The sequence below is a fragment of the Plectrocnemia conspersa genome, unplaced genomic scaffold (genome assembly GCF_051122295.1).
Source record: "Plectrocnemia conspersa isolate PC_06_02 unplaced genomic scaffold, ASM5112229v1 ptg000008l, whole genome shotgun sequence".
Classification (NCBI taxonomy): Eukaryota; Metazoa; Arthropoda; class Insecta; order Trichoptera; family Polycentropodidae; genus Plectrocnemia; species Plectrocnemia conspersa.
Genome location: NW_028277172.1, coordinates 24,236,858 through 24,255,702, shown reverse-complemented (window position 1 = coordinate 24,255,702; position 18,845 = coordinate 24,236,858). Strand labels below are relative to the sequence as shown.

The 18,845-nt window shown below is 26.8% G+C and overlaps 1 protein-coding gene across 1 annotated transcript in view; it reads right to left on the bottom strand.

Annotated features, from left to right (window-relative positions):
* Positions 1-18,845, bottom strand: part of CARPB (Carbonic anhydrase-related protein B) — a 279,915-nt gene that overhangs the window by 251,865 nt on the left and 9,205 nt on the right. The window contains exon 2 of the mRNA XM_088190724.1: positions 8,383-8,931. Coding sequence (XP_088046850.1) covers positions 8,383-8,446 — 64 coding nt within the window. The 5' untranslated portion in view covers positions 8,447-8,931. The remainder of the gene's footprint in view (positions 1-8,382; positions 8,932-18,845) is intronic.

Genomic DNA, 18,845 nt, shown 5'->3' with positions numbered 1-18,845 from the left:
ATTTCGAAATTGAACTGTTGCCATTGAAAAGCGTGGCGCATATTTATTTTACGAACTTGCTGTATGTATTGTATATGGAAAGAAACTCAATGAGCATAATATATTATACGTGTAATATATTAGTCTCATTGAGTTCCAAAATATTACTCGCGAAATTCAGGAGCGCAATTATTTATGTAGGTAAGTAAATAAAAAAATCAAAGCGATGTTTTTTTAAATAACATTAATTTTTTGTAAAGAATTACATATTCTGTAGATAAATTTGTAAGATAAATTAAAAAAAAAATAATTGAAATTAAAGTTTAAGTAGATAGCTTAGTTTTATAATATAAATCTAAATTATCACATATGTTTAATATTATTAAATATTTAAACTGTACATGTACTTAGTTTATGACTTTTTAGTTTAAGTAAAAAAAAGAAAAATCCTTAATGTATCATTTTTAATTATGCAGTAATAAATATTATATTTAGAAGTAATAACTAATTAAAAAACTACAACTAATTACTAATATTTATTTTTTAAATATATGCACAACTATAAAATTAAATAAATGCAATAAAATCTAATTGAAGGTTTACATTTTAATTGAGTTATGATTTTGCCGTAGCCATTGATTCGAAAAAAGTGTGTGTAAGTAAAGCTATAATAATATATAAGAAAAAATCCACAAGGTCCTAAAATATAATATAAGACTATTATATATTTTTTTTAAATACGAAAAAGTGTTCTACAACAACCCTTACATTTATAACATAAAAGTGCTACATAATATATACACGATTTAAAAATAGAGTATTTTTTATTACGCTTCTTTATTCAAAAACAGGGTTTTAATCTGAACTTAGTATATTTTTTATTTAAATTTAAACCAAGTGAGTATCAGATTAAATTTAAGCACCGGTTAATAAAACTGTAAAACCCATCTGAATATAAAATCATAATTCCAATAAGCTAATGGGAAGATAATAAATCAAAATTGTATTTTTTTATATAAAATTAAAAAAATGTTTTTAAGATAAGCATACAATACATACTTTAAAAATAATTGTAAAATCAAGTACAAAAAGAAGTTAAATCAATATATTACATAGTTTTTCTAACGCGACTTCCACCTTAATTTATAATTTTTAATACGCTGGAAATTTACATAATATTCTATTTTATTATAACGTATTTATTATCTCTTTATGATGCGGTAAGTTCGTTGTGTATGAAATGATTACTGTTCATAATCTATAAATGTAGTTTTATAAGATTTGATTAAAAACAAAACTACGAAAAAAAATTCTTTGATCTTATATGAAAATTTTCCTTCACTGGGAAAAAATTTCTAAAAAATAATTTATTAAACATAATCTATAATATTATCAAAGATTTGCAATATAAAATTTATTAACATAAAATTTATATGTACAATATTTTTTTTCTTAAAATAAACGTATTTATATACATTAGATTATATAGAGTTAAAATTATTTTCTCTAAATATCCAAGTAAATTTATATTAGGAGCACTTATACATAATTCACTGAGTTTCTATAAAAATGAAAAGGTATTTAAATAGTTCTATATTGTCATTATTACACATCCGCTGTTGTGCTTCAGCTTTTCGTTATAAACAAATACTTTCCCTGATGTAGGGAAAGTTACGAAAGTGATTCCAATACATAAATTGGAAAACAAATCTGTGATAGACAATTATAGATTTAACCTACAAATCATTCTTTATAAGTATGCTTCAAACTATATCAAAGTGTACTAAACTGATCAACAGCATTTGTGTATCAAGATCAATAGCAATAAAAATTTTAATTTTGTGACAAAAAAATTTGATCCAGGCAATTATTACGGTATCATTTACACTGACTTAAAACAGGCTTTTTAATAAAGTTTATTATGCCTTAATTCCGTAAAAATGAATAGGTTTAATTTCATCATAAGCTGGTTACATTTTTAAATCATGCTTTTCAAATCGTAGTTAAAAAAAATTTAAAGAAACAGCATATACAAAATATGCTATAGATTGCGATCGACTATATTAATTTTTCTGACAATCTACGATCGACTTTTTTAAATTTTGGAATTAAAATGGACTTGTTTTGTAGAATAAATATATTAAAATTTATTTTAATATTTTCAGTACAACATTTATGAAATTATAGTAAAACATAAAATATACATAACCGTAATTTTTTAATGAACTTATACTTTTATGTCTCTGAATTCACGTAAATGCTGATTCACATAAGTATGTATATTTAAAACATAATTTAAAATATTCACAGCTTCTTTTCAAATTTAGGTATTTTTTGTTACAAATATATTTGTAGAAATATTTCTCCAAAGAGCAAAAAATATCACATTTATTATCAAACGCTTTATATTGTAAAAATATATTATAAAGGTGTTCCTAATTTAATTTAAATGAATAAATAAAATAAAATATTAAACAGCTACACTTCTCTTCAACAAGGATGAAAAATCATATTATTTTCAATCCTCATGGAAATTATACGGTTGTGAGGGTTTTAATCACCTGCATAATTTGATATAATTTACAGGTCATTCTACTGATGATTTTGAACAAACACACAGTATTTTATACAACAAACAATTCCGTTAATAATTTGAAATATTACACATCACTCAAAGGTACCGCTGAAAAAGTACTCATTGTTTGGAAAGGACGCAAGGTAGACAATACATTTTAACATGTAAATAATAATAGCGTTATTTTACTTTTTGGTTACTGACACTTTATTTATAAGGCGTAAATAAATTTTGTGGTTGTATCCAAGAAGAGATGCAATTATCTCGCAAACATCCTTATCTGTGATTCGCCAGAGCTGTCTCGAATCAGCGTTATAAAATATGTGACACTTGATAACATAAAGCAGAACGTGGTGAGAGACGCAGAAGTGAAACATTGAAGAGAGAGCATCGACACGAGAGACATCAGCGGATGATTTAAAGAGCAACAACTCACTCTCGTCACTTAACACACGAGCGAGCGAAAGAGAATGTATCTCACCGTACGCACCTAATATATATATACAATACATCATCATAAACATATGTAACAAATATAATAATAGATATTTATATAAAATATTTATTTATTGCATTAAATATTAAAAAAATGGTGTACACTTGAAATAAACAAGCACCATCCTACATAAATTTTCGATCTCCTGACAGCTTCTGCCGAAAACATAGACGCTCATGTAAAAGGAACATTCTTAAGCTAAATTACTATTGTTAGGCCAACAAAGCACAATTAAATCAATTGCAAAAAAAATATTATTTATGGACAATTAGTCACTATGACTGACCACTCCTAACAATACAATCGTTAAAGTCGAATATTAAAACGCAAATAAAAAATACTTGCCAAAGATTTAATTTTGTTTTAGAGGCATACCATATTGAGGGTGTATATTATATGACTTAGATACTGAAAAGAGTTAATTATTATCATTTGCTTGCCAAAAAATATTTTTTTGACTTCAGATCTTTGCAGAACCAAACATTAATTAATTCGCCTTTGGTAAGAACAAACTTTTTTTTTAAATACCTGCAAAGATATTTTATATTCAAAAAAATAGCACACGCCAAGTCATGCTCATCATTAACGTGTAACTGAAATGAAACTGTGAATATTTTCACTCTGTGTATGTCAGGATGCAGAATTATAGCCGGGGGCAAAGTTTTCCAAAGCCCTGTGGGACATTTCCCTTTTCGGCGCGACATTGGCTTTGTGGCAATGAATGCCCCAAAGCTCGCCGTGCAAATAGGCCTGTGGCACGCGAACGATATTTTCAACACATATCACCAGAGTGCGTTCCGGAACGCTTGAACGGACACGGAACGGGCTACATATTGATAGCATCGTTATTACCCAGCGACACACGGCTCGTATTAACGATATCTTTCTAATATCGCAATTAAATAATCATTAGTAACAGAGAGTACACAAAAATTGAATTAATTTATCTATAATATTTTATCTTGCGATGGTTCTTCGTTTCGAATAGGCATCGCCAAAACTTATTTAACTTTTTCATCAAACAAATCCAGAAATGGCCAGGGGGAAAACATGTTTTCAAATTATCATAATGCCCCACCGACCCAGAATTAAAAGTGTTCGCAACTCGGTTAGACATAAAGACGAGCCGCGATTCCACCAGCAGCGCAGCGCTGCTGCCACTGTTATCATTTTTATTCGGGCCCCCCTTTTATTTTTTTTCCGACTCCAACTTATTTCGAGTTGAAGCCTTTTGCAATTATAATGTAAATGGAAAAAAATGCCGTGTTTTTTTCCGGTGGGTGCCGTTCGTTGTCTTGTTGCCGGTTCCGCCGGCGCTTTTTCCGACAGAGTTGCAAAAGTAATTTCTGAAACTGGCAAACTGTTAAATTAAGCCTGCCCTTTACGACTGAGAGTATGTGCGGAGCTGTACGTGTGTGCACGTCTGTGTCCATAAACGATTATTGCTGGAAACGGTGCATCTTTGCGAGATTCTATCTACAATAGTTGACTGAAAACAATCAGAGCAACAAAACTTAGCGAACCGACTTTTAGAATTGTTTAGAATTAGATATAGGTATGAGAATTTCCGATATAACTGGCATTCATACTGTATTTTAGAGAGTTTTATTATTACCATTACTTTTCAATATAAAAAAATACATTTTATATGTATACAATCATGAAACAACAACTTATATTTCTATAAATATTGAGACATAAATATTTTTTTTAATTGTGCCATAATAAGCAAGACTATTTATTTTATTAAGTAAAAATATTATCTGACTTGTTATTATATAATTAAATATAGTGGCAGATATTTAACAGTATATCGAATAAGACTGGATATTTTTTTTAAATAAAATAAAATTTTGTGAAAAAATTGTAGCTTTACGACTACATGTTTGTTATTAAAATAAATAAAAAGTATACTGCACTACTTAATGTTTATTATTTTGCATTTAAGCACAGTATCAGATCATAAGTAAAGAAACTAAAATATTTGAGCTATACAACTAACCTAAACCTTATTGAGAAAATCGCTTTGATTTTTTTAAATATAATATTGGTATATGAGTTTCCCTATCAGCTTTATTAAAAAATTAATTTATTCAAAAAATATTTAAAATTTGAAAATTCTCAAAATAAATCGCTACTTTATTATTTTGTACCTTAAAAATTAACATGTAGGTAAAATAATTTAAAATTCACTTAATGTGCGTTTTAGCATATGTATGTATAAACTAAAATAATGCCATTATTTATAATAATATGGTTTTGAGCTTTTAACGTTTACAAATCATTTGATTGGCAAAATTCGATAAATCGGCCATTGTTACTTTGGCAAAAATTCACAGATTCAACATCATAAAAGAAAGATATTTTTTTTAGAAAAGAAGAAATATTGTATTATTATTTAATACATTTATATTTAAATAGTGATTCTAAAAAGATCGGCATACAAATAGTTGTCGGTTTGTTTCTGAACTATAAATGGCATTTTATAAATATTATTAAAAAGTCAAGTTGCTAGTTTATAATTTTACAAGAAACGTTAAATATCAGCACAAAAATAAAGACCTAACTTTTTTATGTGAATAAATTTGTTTTATTTAATTAAAAATTGGGGCTATTTATTAATTTCGCAACTACAAATATATAACATATTTACCTGGAAATTATATAAACGATATAGAGTTTCAGGTGAATACCATATATTAAAAATTAAAGAAAGAAACGTAATGTCCGATTGTTTTTGAAATTTGAATGGCATTTAGTATATTTTATTAAAAAGTCAATAAATAGCACTTTTGCTCTAACAATAAAAGTTTATTTAATATATAGTATACAATTATTGTATTCTATGGATAAATTAATTCAAATAATATTCTTACTATTGCTTACATTCAAAAGAAAATTAAGAAATAAATTAGTTTGCACGTCAACTGACTAAGAATAGTTTTACATAATTGTTCTGCTGGAAATGACAAATAAAATAACAGTCACCTTTTTGTAAATAATAAAAATATAAACATATACTTTACAAACATCTCAAAAACAACATCCAACAAGTAATCTGGATTTGAAAAATCTGTTACCTAGTAATACAGATAATGATAATATAGCAAAAGACGAACAATGTGATATTTAAAAAAAGTACAAAAGGAAATATATAAAAATATCAGTGATAGAAATTGCTTGTATATGATTTTATCACCTAACAAAGTTCATAAGAACTTATTTTAAAACTATTGTAGACTATCATTTGGCTAAAATATGTACCTAAATAATTAAAGATAGCTAAAAATTCTATATTTTAAAAACATTTTAACTTGATAAGGTGCGCAAAAATTGACTAAAATTAATAAAACTTGGCGTGTAAATTTTAGTATTTTTTAGAATCAGTGTTTTTTTTTTAATAAAAAATATTTATTATAAATAAAACTTTGTTAAGACTTTTTTCACAAAAAAATACTATTATTATTTTTTTAATTTATATAACTCAAAATATATATAATATTCAAGTCAAATATAAAAAGTTCAGTAATCAGTGTCTTTAGACTTGATATTATTTCTTCAGATTTATTATGAAATAAAATTAGAGATTCATAGTTTCTATAAAATATATTGTATATAAACTGTTTTCATATAAAAAAATCTTACTAATTTGCTTAATGGATTGTAAAAGCTTAAGCAAAAGAAATATGTATTACAGTGTTAAAGATTTTTGCTACAAGAAAAATTATTTTAAATATATAAAGACTACAAGGAAATAATACATTTTATATGAATATACTATGTTGTTTACTAAATGTAAAGGCTTTACAATAAAAAAATATGTTTTAGAGTTGAAAAAAATTCTTAGAAATCACAATAAAATTGCTAAATATTTATAAATGAACTATCATTATTATTTTTATAAGATATTTATAAGACTATTTTATTTAAAGTTATAGTCATACATATTATCATACTTAATAATATTAATTTTACAATCAAAGTGATATGAATAATTATATATTTAGTGTTAACAATTAAGAAAAATTATTAGTTTTTTGATTATCAAATATCATTATTTATATGAAATGTTAATTTTACTATTAAAGTAAAATTTATGATTATGCAAAAATATGTTTGCTAACTAAATAATATTTGTGTGAATTAAAAAAAATATATTAATAAAAACAAAGAAGAAGCTTAAGATAAAAATTCACTATGTTTAGTTTTATTACAACAAAAACTTTATTTACACCCTCTTCAAACTTTAAGTTTAGGTCCTGATGCTAGTTTTTAAGTTACTATAAAAACTTTTTTATTGAATAAAATATTTAAGCAACATTTTTTTAAAAGTCTATGTTTTATGTTAAAACAGAATGTTTTTGTATTAGATATACCAAAGAGAATTATCTTTTATTCCATATAAAAAAGATATTTATATTGTTGCAAACTATTTTTTTTTGCAATAATAAATTACTCCACAAGTTAACTTTTTAATTTATTCGATGTTTGATACTTTTTTAAACCTACTGTGTAAGACAAAGCTTGATTTGATTAATCATCACCATATTTATACGTTAAATAGAGAAAATAAAAGTTATGATTCCGATCGATTATCACTTAATCTGTGATAATCGATCGGAATTATAATGAAATAAAAATCACTTATTCTGAACTCCAAGATGATTTTAATAAAAATGTAATCCAAATAATTTGCAGCGAAAGTTTTGGAAAGATTCCGAAATCAACATACCAAATGCCGTGTTATTTTTAATTAACATTAAGTTTATATAAGTTTTTATAAAATTTTAACTTTAAAGGCAGTTTATAAATTGTTTAAATTGATTTATGATTTTTTAATTTGGTAAAAACTGTCAACTTTGTAGAAAGGTCAAAAACTGTTTTTATTAATTAAAATTGAATTTTTTGTGTACTCAAAGATGTACGTTATTTTAAGAGTTAAATGTTGAAAGTGATCATTGTTCTATTTATGATTAGTCGCAAACTAAAAATGCTATGTTTCTAATATTTTAAAGTACTGTTGTCTACTGTTAAAATATTTTTACCTAATTTTTTAGAAAGGGTAATAACCATTTAAATATGCCAGAATTATTTAGGAAACTATAAAATGGGTCTGTACTACCTCATGAATTTTTTATAGTGTCATAATTCCTAACAGTCAATGCAACTTTATATTTTTTTATTAAATAAAAAAATAAAAAATACTAGCACACCTCAGTTTAGAAACGAGTCAGTTAGCCACTTGCCGAAACGTAATGAGCGCGCATTACGTCTAAAATTAAGCGCTGGAACTTGGGGCGCATGAATAAAAGTTTATGTGTGCAAAACTCACCGGAAGCTTCAAGGAGTAGCTGTAGCAGAACAGCGGAAACGCCGGCTAAAACTTCCAAATACATGACGTCGACGTCGAGTTGCCTCCACTACACCACTTCGCTCGAAACCTCTTCCCCGAGATTTCCCCGGCAAGTCTTCGTCCTCCACCTGAACTCCCCACAAACTATTATATTTTTTATTTTTTATTAATATTTTTTTTTCAACTATCACATAACACACACTGGATCCGGTCAATTCTTTAATTTAATAATATATTTTTAATTTGTATTTTTAAACAGTTCTGTACCCCTGCACCCAGACTGCAACAACTCCGACAGCACACTTAAGAGTCTCTCTGTGTTTCGTTGTTTGGCCGCGCTTTTTTATTTTTATTCTTCCGCACATTTTGCTTGCACCTCTGCGCGGCTTAGCGGGGCCGGATTGATGTGGAGCAATGGGGGCGAGCGCCTGGGGGCGCCGCTTTTGAAGGGGGCGCCTTTTAGTGTCGCGACGCTCACCTGTTTTGGCGCCTCGAGTTCCGACAGCATGACTGGTGTCCGAGGACAATCTGAAAGGCGGAAATAAATCAATCAATGCAGGTATAATAAACGTTTAAGTTGATGGAAACTTAAATAAATTAAATACAATATATCTATTACACTTTACATCAAGATTTAGTTATACAAAATACTATTTTTTAATAATATCATATTATACTTGATGCATTAATTTGTTAAAATTATTTTTTAACTGTCGCAGATTTTTTTAAATATTTATAAAAGTAATAGTTTTTGTTGTCATAACAAAATAAACAGTAAAACATATCCATGTAGATGTCGAAAAATATCGATATAATGTCATTCACACAGATTCTTAAAAAGTTTTTGATAATAATTAGCAAATGGATTACTATGAATTTTTCCACGAAATCACTAAATATTTTAAACTATACTTTTCAATCACTTATGTTCTATAAAGGCAACACAAGTCTATAAACGTTTCTTCTATTTCTTACTGATAATGATAAAGCTATTAGGAATTAGAATGAGCAACTTTTTGCTAATAATGTGCCAGCCTTTTATTTATATAGATTCCATTAAAGATTGTAATACTGTAAAACAATAAAACATATAACGCTATAAATGTTTAATATTTGTTTTAGAAATTTAAAAACCTTTCTTATTACTCACAAAATGTTGTGTATAGTTTTGTGGTATAAAGAAAGGGTACAAAGAAGTTATGTTTTACGATTGATATATGTGTTGTAAAGCATTTATATTAGTTTATTATATTTTAAAAATATTAAAAGAAAATTTTTGCAAATCATAGTCAAACATCTAGTTAATGTACACTTATTTTTTATATATAGCTTACAAAAACTTTACTTCACAGCTTTAAAAAAATAAGGTAAATACTTATAAATATTGCAGTTGTTCAAAAAATATTATTATTAAAAAAACTTTAGATAAAATTTAAGAACTTGGAAGTTTGCCATTTAGTAAATAAATACTTACAAGATTTTGATTAGATAAAAGTATTTACATTTTTCTAAATTCACGATATAACAGATTAATTATTTACAAATATACAATATCAATAATATATCAAGCATATTACATATTTTAAAGTCTCTCGCCTGTGTGTGCCATATCAAAATATAAACACAAGGTGTAATATCATATATCCAATTACATAAACCAGAATTTCAATTAAACTAATATTAGTCGCATGCTGATTTAATATATGGTTAATTTAGTATGTGTCTGATTTAATGTATGTTAGATTAAATATATGTATGACTCAATAGATGCTTAATCAAGCAAATTATAATAATTTATGTAATGAGCAATATGTCCGATTAAGTATGTATATTATATTATAAAAGTTATGTCCGAATTAGTTCACCTATTTTATATAATGGGCATTTCCGAATTATTTATGATAATCGTATACTGAGCATGTAATAATAGTATGTGTATGGTTTATTCCTTAGAAAATGCAAAATAATTAATGAATATAATATATTATTAAGAAATATTATGAAATGTTTTTAAATGCTTCAAAACTGCAGCATTAAAAAAATATAATGGTTGTATCCGTTAAATTCACAGCTGCAGTAAAATAAGGTAGTATAAAAAAGAACAAAAATACCACTCCAAAATTTTTTTTAAAATATAAGTTTTATGACCGACTCTATGAATAACGTTAAGCAAACGTTTCGTTTTGTTTCAATGCCTTAAATATAAATATGGTAATAAGTATTTGGAAAGAATTTTTTGTTTTGGCCTAATAAAATAAAAGTCAGTGTGTTAATGTAAATGTTATTTAAATCATCTTCCAGGGAACTATGTACTATATTTTGTATTCAAACTAAAACCGTTTTCAACAGGTCATCAAAAAGCAAAAAAAATATACCAGAGATTCTCAAACGCCTCGGTTGTAAATCAAATGGCGTGTCGTGCGTTGCATCATATGGGTGCTCACCATAGTGCTCATACTAATTTGTCCGCGGGGGCGCAAATTGCCCCGCACGCGTTCAAACAATGCACACACATCGGGCTGACAAATTGCAAATTGATTTTGCTGCCGCCGGTCGAAATTAATTTTTCGAACGTCCCGGGACAAATTGCGACGCTAAAAAAAGCGGCGTGTTGAATATACACACACAGTAAAAAAATATGATAAATTATATAAGGGCGCGCATCGGGTACGGGGTATAAACAAAATAACCACCCCCTCGCGTATTAATAACCGGCGAAATTGCTACCCCGCTTTCATATATCCCCGGCGCCGGATGTGTACATCGGAGAAATTTCGATTATGTTTGACGTGTGCGCGATGAACGTGTTTTGTTGTGTGTATGTATGTATGTGTACACAAGAATATATAGGTAAATGTGTTTATTTTGCGTTTATAACGCAATCTTCATTATTCAATTAACGTTATTAAAAAAAACGTTTGAGAAGCACTTGTTGACATTGACCAAATTGTTAGTTCAATGTTAGTATTTATCATGTTTTTTCAACGGAATTTATCATGGCGTATATTTTTTAGCTGCGTCGTTATAGATCTAATTTTGTAATTACAGAGATGAAATCGAGACTTTACCTTTGCTTTAAATGATGATTAAATGAAAAGGTGATACAGAAAATATCTTAAAATATCTATATACACATAAATATTTTGATAAAAATAAAAGCTTTTTTCTGCACATGATTTTAAAAGCCAAATAGTTATAAAGGAAAGAAGTCGATTTACAAATATAAAAATAAATTTAAATGTGGTGTAATGTATTGTTTGTTTAAAATTCCTAAAGGTTAAAGCCAGGGCTGTGAATTCGGCATTTTGACACTTTTTCGATGTTTTTTCAAGTAACGCTAAATTTTAAAAATTTGTGTTTGGTCTAAGATTTTTGGTTGGATCCAGGATTTACATGATTTTACTCTTCAAGATATAAAATAATATGTCAGTAGCTACAGAACCGTAACACGAGCCTGTGAAAACCCCACGAAAATGAAAAGTTTTTCATGAAAGAATATAGAATTCTGGGTCTTATTATAAAGGCGTTATTGCTTCTGTACATGCTCATTGCTTTTGTAAGTTTAATTCACGAAAACGAGTCAAGAAATGATCCTCCCACTGACTCAAGTACATTTTATATAAAATTGAAGAGTCAATCGCAAAAAAAAGCTTGATAGCAATGACAGTGAGTTAGCATATTGTTAATACTCAATCGACTGGTAGCCTAAATCTGTTAATACTCAATTGACATTTAGAGAAGTGGATATTAAAAAAATGTCAATCAAACTGCAACTAAATTATAGAGATATGATTTGTAGACTCCGTAAATACATTCAATGTAAAACTGTTGTATTTGATATGAAGTCTAATGTAAACGCAAGTTTTAGAAAATTAATCTAATTGACACCCCAATAAGAGCTTCATTGAAAACTGAGACAATGTCAGCAGTAATGTCCATCAAACTTTTTGGACCACCTCTATGACTTTTCGATCCTTTAAAGTATGGTAATCTGTGGTTACTCAAAAAAACGAAATTAGACTATAAATACTAACAGCAAGGTTAGGAGTCGAAAAGATTTTTCAAACGAGAATTAGACAAAACTTTGATTATTATGAACATTGGCCTTAAATACAAGAAATTAAATTTATTTCTCAAAATAAATATCTATTTTTTATTAAAAGGGTATAAATATATGAGTTAAACTATTTTCTTACAAAAGCACTGATATATTTTTCTAATTTTGCGGCAAAAAATCTCGATGGAAGGAAACATTAATTTTAAATAGGTTTTTTGTAATGTTTGTCATGCCTTAATTCGTAAATAAAATAGATTGGTTTGGGGTTTTCCATAAAATAAATATATTTTCAATCATCATTGTTGACAAAATAAGAACGATTTAAAAATGATGATGCAAGTACATGTGGCAAAACAAGTCGTCGTTAACATTTTTACATTAGTTAATCAATCGATTAATCAATGGTTTTAGATATTAAAAATGTCAAATTGTAACTTTTTGCCGATGACCTTAAAATATATTTCATTACAGATTGGTAATTTTATTTCATGACATATTCTAGAGCAAAGACACCAATTAAATTTGATTATAAAATAAATAACAATGCGCTTTATTATACAGAGGTGGTAACCGATTTGGGTGTTCTGTTTCAATAGAACTACAGATTCCATCAGCATATAGAAAATATGTGCAAAAAAGCCTTAAGGATTTGTCTTTCGATAAGGGCATTGATTGTGGAGCTTGAGGGCACTGTGTACACTATCTTTAAGTATGTTTCTCTGATCAAATAAAATAATGAATTAATTGTTAATAGAAAATGTTCAGAATCGGTTTTTCATATACCTATACATGAGAGAATATAAATATTTTTATTCCCACGAAATTCCTACAAGGTATACTTGGTTATGATTCCTGAGCTTGCCAAACATAAATATGTTTAAGCGATAGCTATGAGGAGCTGGAAACATATGTGGAATGTTGCTCATATATTTTAGGTGTACACCGTAACTGTTTTTAATATTTTTTGTTAAATAGTTATCTCACGCTCACTCCTTGGAAGCGGGTGGGAACGCCTAAAAAAAATAGTTATCTGTATAATGACAAATAAAACGTGTTGGTAATGATAGTTAGATTTATAATAATAATTAAAATAATTAATTTTATGTAAATACATTCAGTTCGAAATTAAAACCAACTTCTTTCTCTATTGCAAAAAAACAACAACACCTAATTTTTTCAATTTCTGTCATTGAAATAATAATTAAATATTCGTGTTTAATATTAAGGCATGGTTTTTTCGAATAAATATCATGTTTAAGAATAAATTTGTATCAATGCTTATTTTTTTAAGATAAAAATAACGTACAAATATTACTTAAAATGACAATTTTAGTTTTTCATTAAAATATATTATTCGAAACAGTATTAAATATAAATTTAAAATAACTATATGACTTTTGTGAATTTTTTAAATGCGAAATCTGTAAATAACTTTTGAATTTATAATCTTAAAACAGATAATGGCACACAAAAATAGTATATGAAACCATTTTAAAATTACTCTAAATGCTGGCAGATTGCGAGTGGTTTTTGTAGCACTGATTTAGACGACTAAAGTGCATTAATTGGTATGGCAAAAATAAATCCTATAAATACAGTTTGTACTCTCGATTCAAACTGTCACAAATAGTGATTTTAAATTCACAAGACCTGGCATGTATTCTATGTATTATACATTTATAATTTTTTAATTATAAAGAGTCGCAGAAATATTTTTAATGGAAGGTAATATCATTTATATTCTATTCTAAGAAATAAATATATTATGTTTTTAAACACGTATTTTATATAAGTTATAAAAAAATTGCAATTTCTACATTATTTTCAAAAGCTTCTTACTGTATTGTATACTCAAACGTTTTGTGAAATTAATATAATTTTGATTCCATTCAAACATCATGTTTTCGCTAGGTTCGCTTTGCAATGAATCGCTCTGTTTACGAAATACCCTTAACGTGTTTACTTATGCTAATGAATAACGATTTGTTGTGTGTTACTCAAACGTTAAAAATATGTAAAGCATAAACGAGAGAGCTTTTATTATTTTTTTTGCTGACGCACAAAAAAAAACTTTTTTTTTCAGTGTTAATAAATATAATCATAATTAACCAAATTGTATAGTTGTGGGGTGAAAAAGTATAGAACACAAAAAAAACTTTGCATGCGCGACGATCGTGTAAAGGTCCATTGTATATTTATGAGATTGTTTGTGTCGTATATAGCTTTCTTTATTACACACTATCGAATTACTAAATGTACAATAAATAGCGTGTTGTTTGACCAAAGTATGCATATTAAGTTATTAGCATTACATTATTGATCACTTTCTGATACTAGTGCGTTTAGACTTTTGTAAGGGGCAAAATAATAATCGATTTTGTAACAGTTAGTATCGTGCTTCGAAGATTTATTTTTAATAAATTGAAATGTTTTCTAAAAGTTTCAGTTACATTTATGAGATTCATATTCTGAAAAGTTTAATAATGTAAGACATGTTTAAGTCAAATTTGATTGACAAATACTATTATAATAGTAATCTAAAACTTGAAAGAAGTTTAATTTGTGGTAATGGAATTATATTATATGTATAATATATTAATCGATAAAGTTCTTATATATTTATTTTATCATATTTTTTTGCGAAATCATATTAATTTTACCAATATATTAAATAACAAATTAAATATTTTTAATAATATTATATTTGCTTAATCAATAAGCAATATTTGTACTTAATATTTTTTGTGTTTATTAAATTATTCATTAAAACATAATATTTGTTGCTAATATTTATGTTATAATACACAACGTAGCGCTTCGAATAATATAATAATTATAGACATACAATAAAAAGTTGTTTTTTTTGTGTCAAGTATATTAAAACATACAAAAAATGTTTTTTATATTACTTATAAAATTAAATAAAACTAAAAAATTACAATTAAGTTTGATCCATTAGGAATAAAAATAAAGATGTTTTAAAATCTATTTTAATTAATTTTGTGTTAATTTTTGATACAAAGGCATTGTTAAATTAATATTTTGAGACTATATATTTACTGGGTAATATACCATTATTTTACATTATTAATTATTGTCATCTAAGCTTTAAATAAATAACAAGTTATGCTACTTAAGTAAACCGAAACATATGTATTATTATAATTAAAAAAAATACTTTTCAAAATATATTTTCAATCAAAAAATTCAACAATAGCATTCAAATAAATTCATGCATTAATAACAAATGTTAGAATTAACTCACTAGTTACATATTCAAAAACATCTGCAGTAAAAAAATTATGAATGTTTTTCAGAAAATATTTTCTCCAGAACGTTACTATTAAATATAATAATAAATTATTTTTATTATGTACAATAAAAGTATTTCAGATAATAATTGTCATTAAGTAGTTATTATTGCAGATAAGTTTATTTATCCATTGAAACAGGTATTCTTTACGTAAATGTTGTAAAGGTCACATTCAAAAGTTTATAAGTGGCCGTGCGAAAAAAGTTTTGGGCGGAATTCCTTTGCTATTGACAAAAATTCTTCACGCTTAGAAAATCACACATTACTTTTAGTGCACGTGCGTAAATCTTAAAACATTGATCGCAGAAGTTAATGATACTAAGCGATTTGGTTTTTATAATGTAAATACACAAAATAAAATTCTAGCATTAATTTTATTATTTTTTTGAATAATTGTATGAATATATAATATGAAAAAGTAGTAGCTACAATATTAATATTAACAACATTCCCATTTGAACATAAATATATTTCAAATTTTACTGTTGCGAAACTCCATGATGATAGCAAAGTTGCTGGTGTGTTAAAGGTTTGATTGCTTTTAATTTTAAGAGCAAATCTTGCTGCTATAATATTTTTTTCTATACGAAAAAATAAAGCATAGTATAGATACAATATTTTTATTTCTTTTGTTGTAACTTGACAGGCGTAAGCTCAATGCGTTACGACGCGTTGAATATGTACTAATTAAGTATGTCAATAAGAGATAATGAATGTCTACAAATAAGTATTAATTACCAGACTTTTTAGTCTAGGAATCTTAATACAATCAATGTCACCTTTCAGCTGAGACCATTTTTTATTAATAGCGCATTTTTTTTAAATAACAATGAAATGCTGATGCCGTACCTTGAACCCGCAACCTCTGGTTTACCAGTTTTGATTGGACGGTTTACGCTATTCTGATCTTAATAAATACAATATAATAAATACTTAGGAAATTAAAAAGATGTATATTGTAGTAGGATATTGAACTATAATTACATTTATTCATTTTAGAGCAGCAACATATACTTGCCGAGGCTTACAGTCGCTCGAAACTGAAACCTCACATCGTGTACACAGGGTCAAAGTTCCTTGTAACGAAGCTCCCCGAAAGCTCGGGTTTGTAATTTTTTCACTGTCCGCTCCATTAGGGAAGGGCTAGCGTTCATGAGCAACATGCTATGGCATGGCACGTTCGCCGTCATCGCCCGATAAATAATTAAAATGATAAAAGTTGCATGCCCCGAGTGGAGCAGACAAGGAACACGGAATTGCAATTTAGCAGGTGGGATGCGAACCTAGCCGTGCTCAACCGTTGACTGACCTCATATCACGGTGCATCCCGCGATATATAAATAGATATTTAAAAGATATTTTCGAGCTGATAAAATAATTTATTTTATTAATATTTCAATTAAAATAAATTGCCTTAAATTAGGTTTTTTTTAGAGTCGACTAATTAGATGTTGCTTAATGTGAATTAATTGGACATCATTATATTAACGATAGATTTTAAGTGAATAATAAAAAATAAATGTATTAAATTGATTTTACAGACAATTTAGTACTAGTATCAGACATGGGCTAAAAAATGCTTTGTTTGCTTTTTTGAGATATGAAGTGAATACTAGAAATTTGAAGTAATAGTTCCATGTAAACTTCTATGTCTCGGGACATTAAGAAAATTAACCCGAGACTCAAAACTTTATATTTTTCTACTAAAAAGGTTGTCTGAAATTGACACAAATTCATCATTAGAAATGTTTGCATCGCTACATTTTTAATACATTTTTTGAAAAACCCGAATATATTTAAATAAAAAGAAACATTTAATAAAATTATTTAGAATTTAAATGGTTTGGATTTATATACTAAATTAATTACTAAAGATAATGTTAATGATAATTTTATTATTATGACGTAGAAAATTGAAAAAAAGAACAAACAAATTTAAGCTATGCAACCAACCGGAGAACGGACTAAAAATTTAAATATTTTTTATAAGTCTTTGCTCAAAATTTAGGCAACATCAACGGAAAGCAAACGAGTATTTTTAACGGCAAGGGGATTTAATTTAAAAATAAAAATATACTATCTGATTCGCTTATAAATGCATTGATATTTCCAAAAAAATTTTTGCTTTGAAAAAAAATATTGATTTCTATTTTTATATTACAATTTTATAAATAATAAAAAATATGACAAAAAATATTTTTTTCAATAAATTAATATGTAGACTTTATACACACATATAAATAAAAATATATTTTGCTATGATTCTAATTATAAGCAATTAAAAATATCGATTTCAAGGAATACTCGGAAATTTTTGAATCGTGACCGTTGCGTCGAAATTAGTTGTAAGGGACTTGTTAAAAGAGTCATCAAACAAGAGTCAAATTTTATTGGCGTAACAATAAAACGGTAATGCATATCCCTGCGGATTTCTTTTATAGCTATTAATTTTAAATTATAAAGCAATTATAATAAACTGTCAGAATTTACTTTAAAAAAAGACGCGGAGCAAGTACTACACACATGAATTACACATTCAAAGATACACGATTTTGAATCTAATAATATGTTCTTACAGAGGCACAAAAATCTGATATGATCTGCAATAAAAAAAAATCAGGTTTTATACTAAATCATCAGTATAATCAAAGTTAGATTCTTTTCATTACTCGATGGTATATCAGCCACAACCGTACTTTTACCTAGATTTTCACTAAAATTTCAATCAAGACATTAAAATGGAACTTGACGACTTTGTTTCTGACTTTGAATAAAAATTTAGTTAAGCTTATACCAAGAAGAGAAACCCTGAATCGACAAAGACAATTGTTACAAGCATAAGAGAAGCATCCGTTTTTATTTTAATCTGTTCCAGTTTTTAATTTGCTTTTAGTCCAGTTTTTAACTTTAGCAAGGCAAGAACAGATACGTTTATTTTTTTTATTAAAAATTTTATCATCATTGCTTGACAGGTTTTACTAGTGGGTCATGATGATTATATTATTAAATATTTAAAAAAAACGCTTAACAACTATAATATATAAGAACCATCCCAGATATTTTTTTCCATCT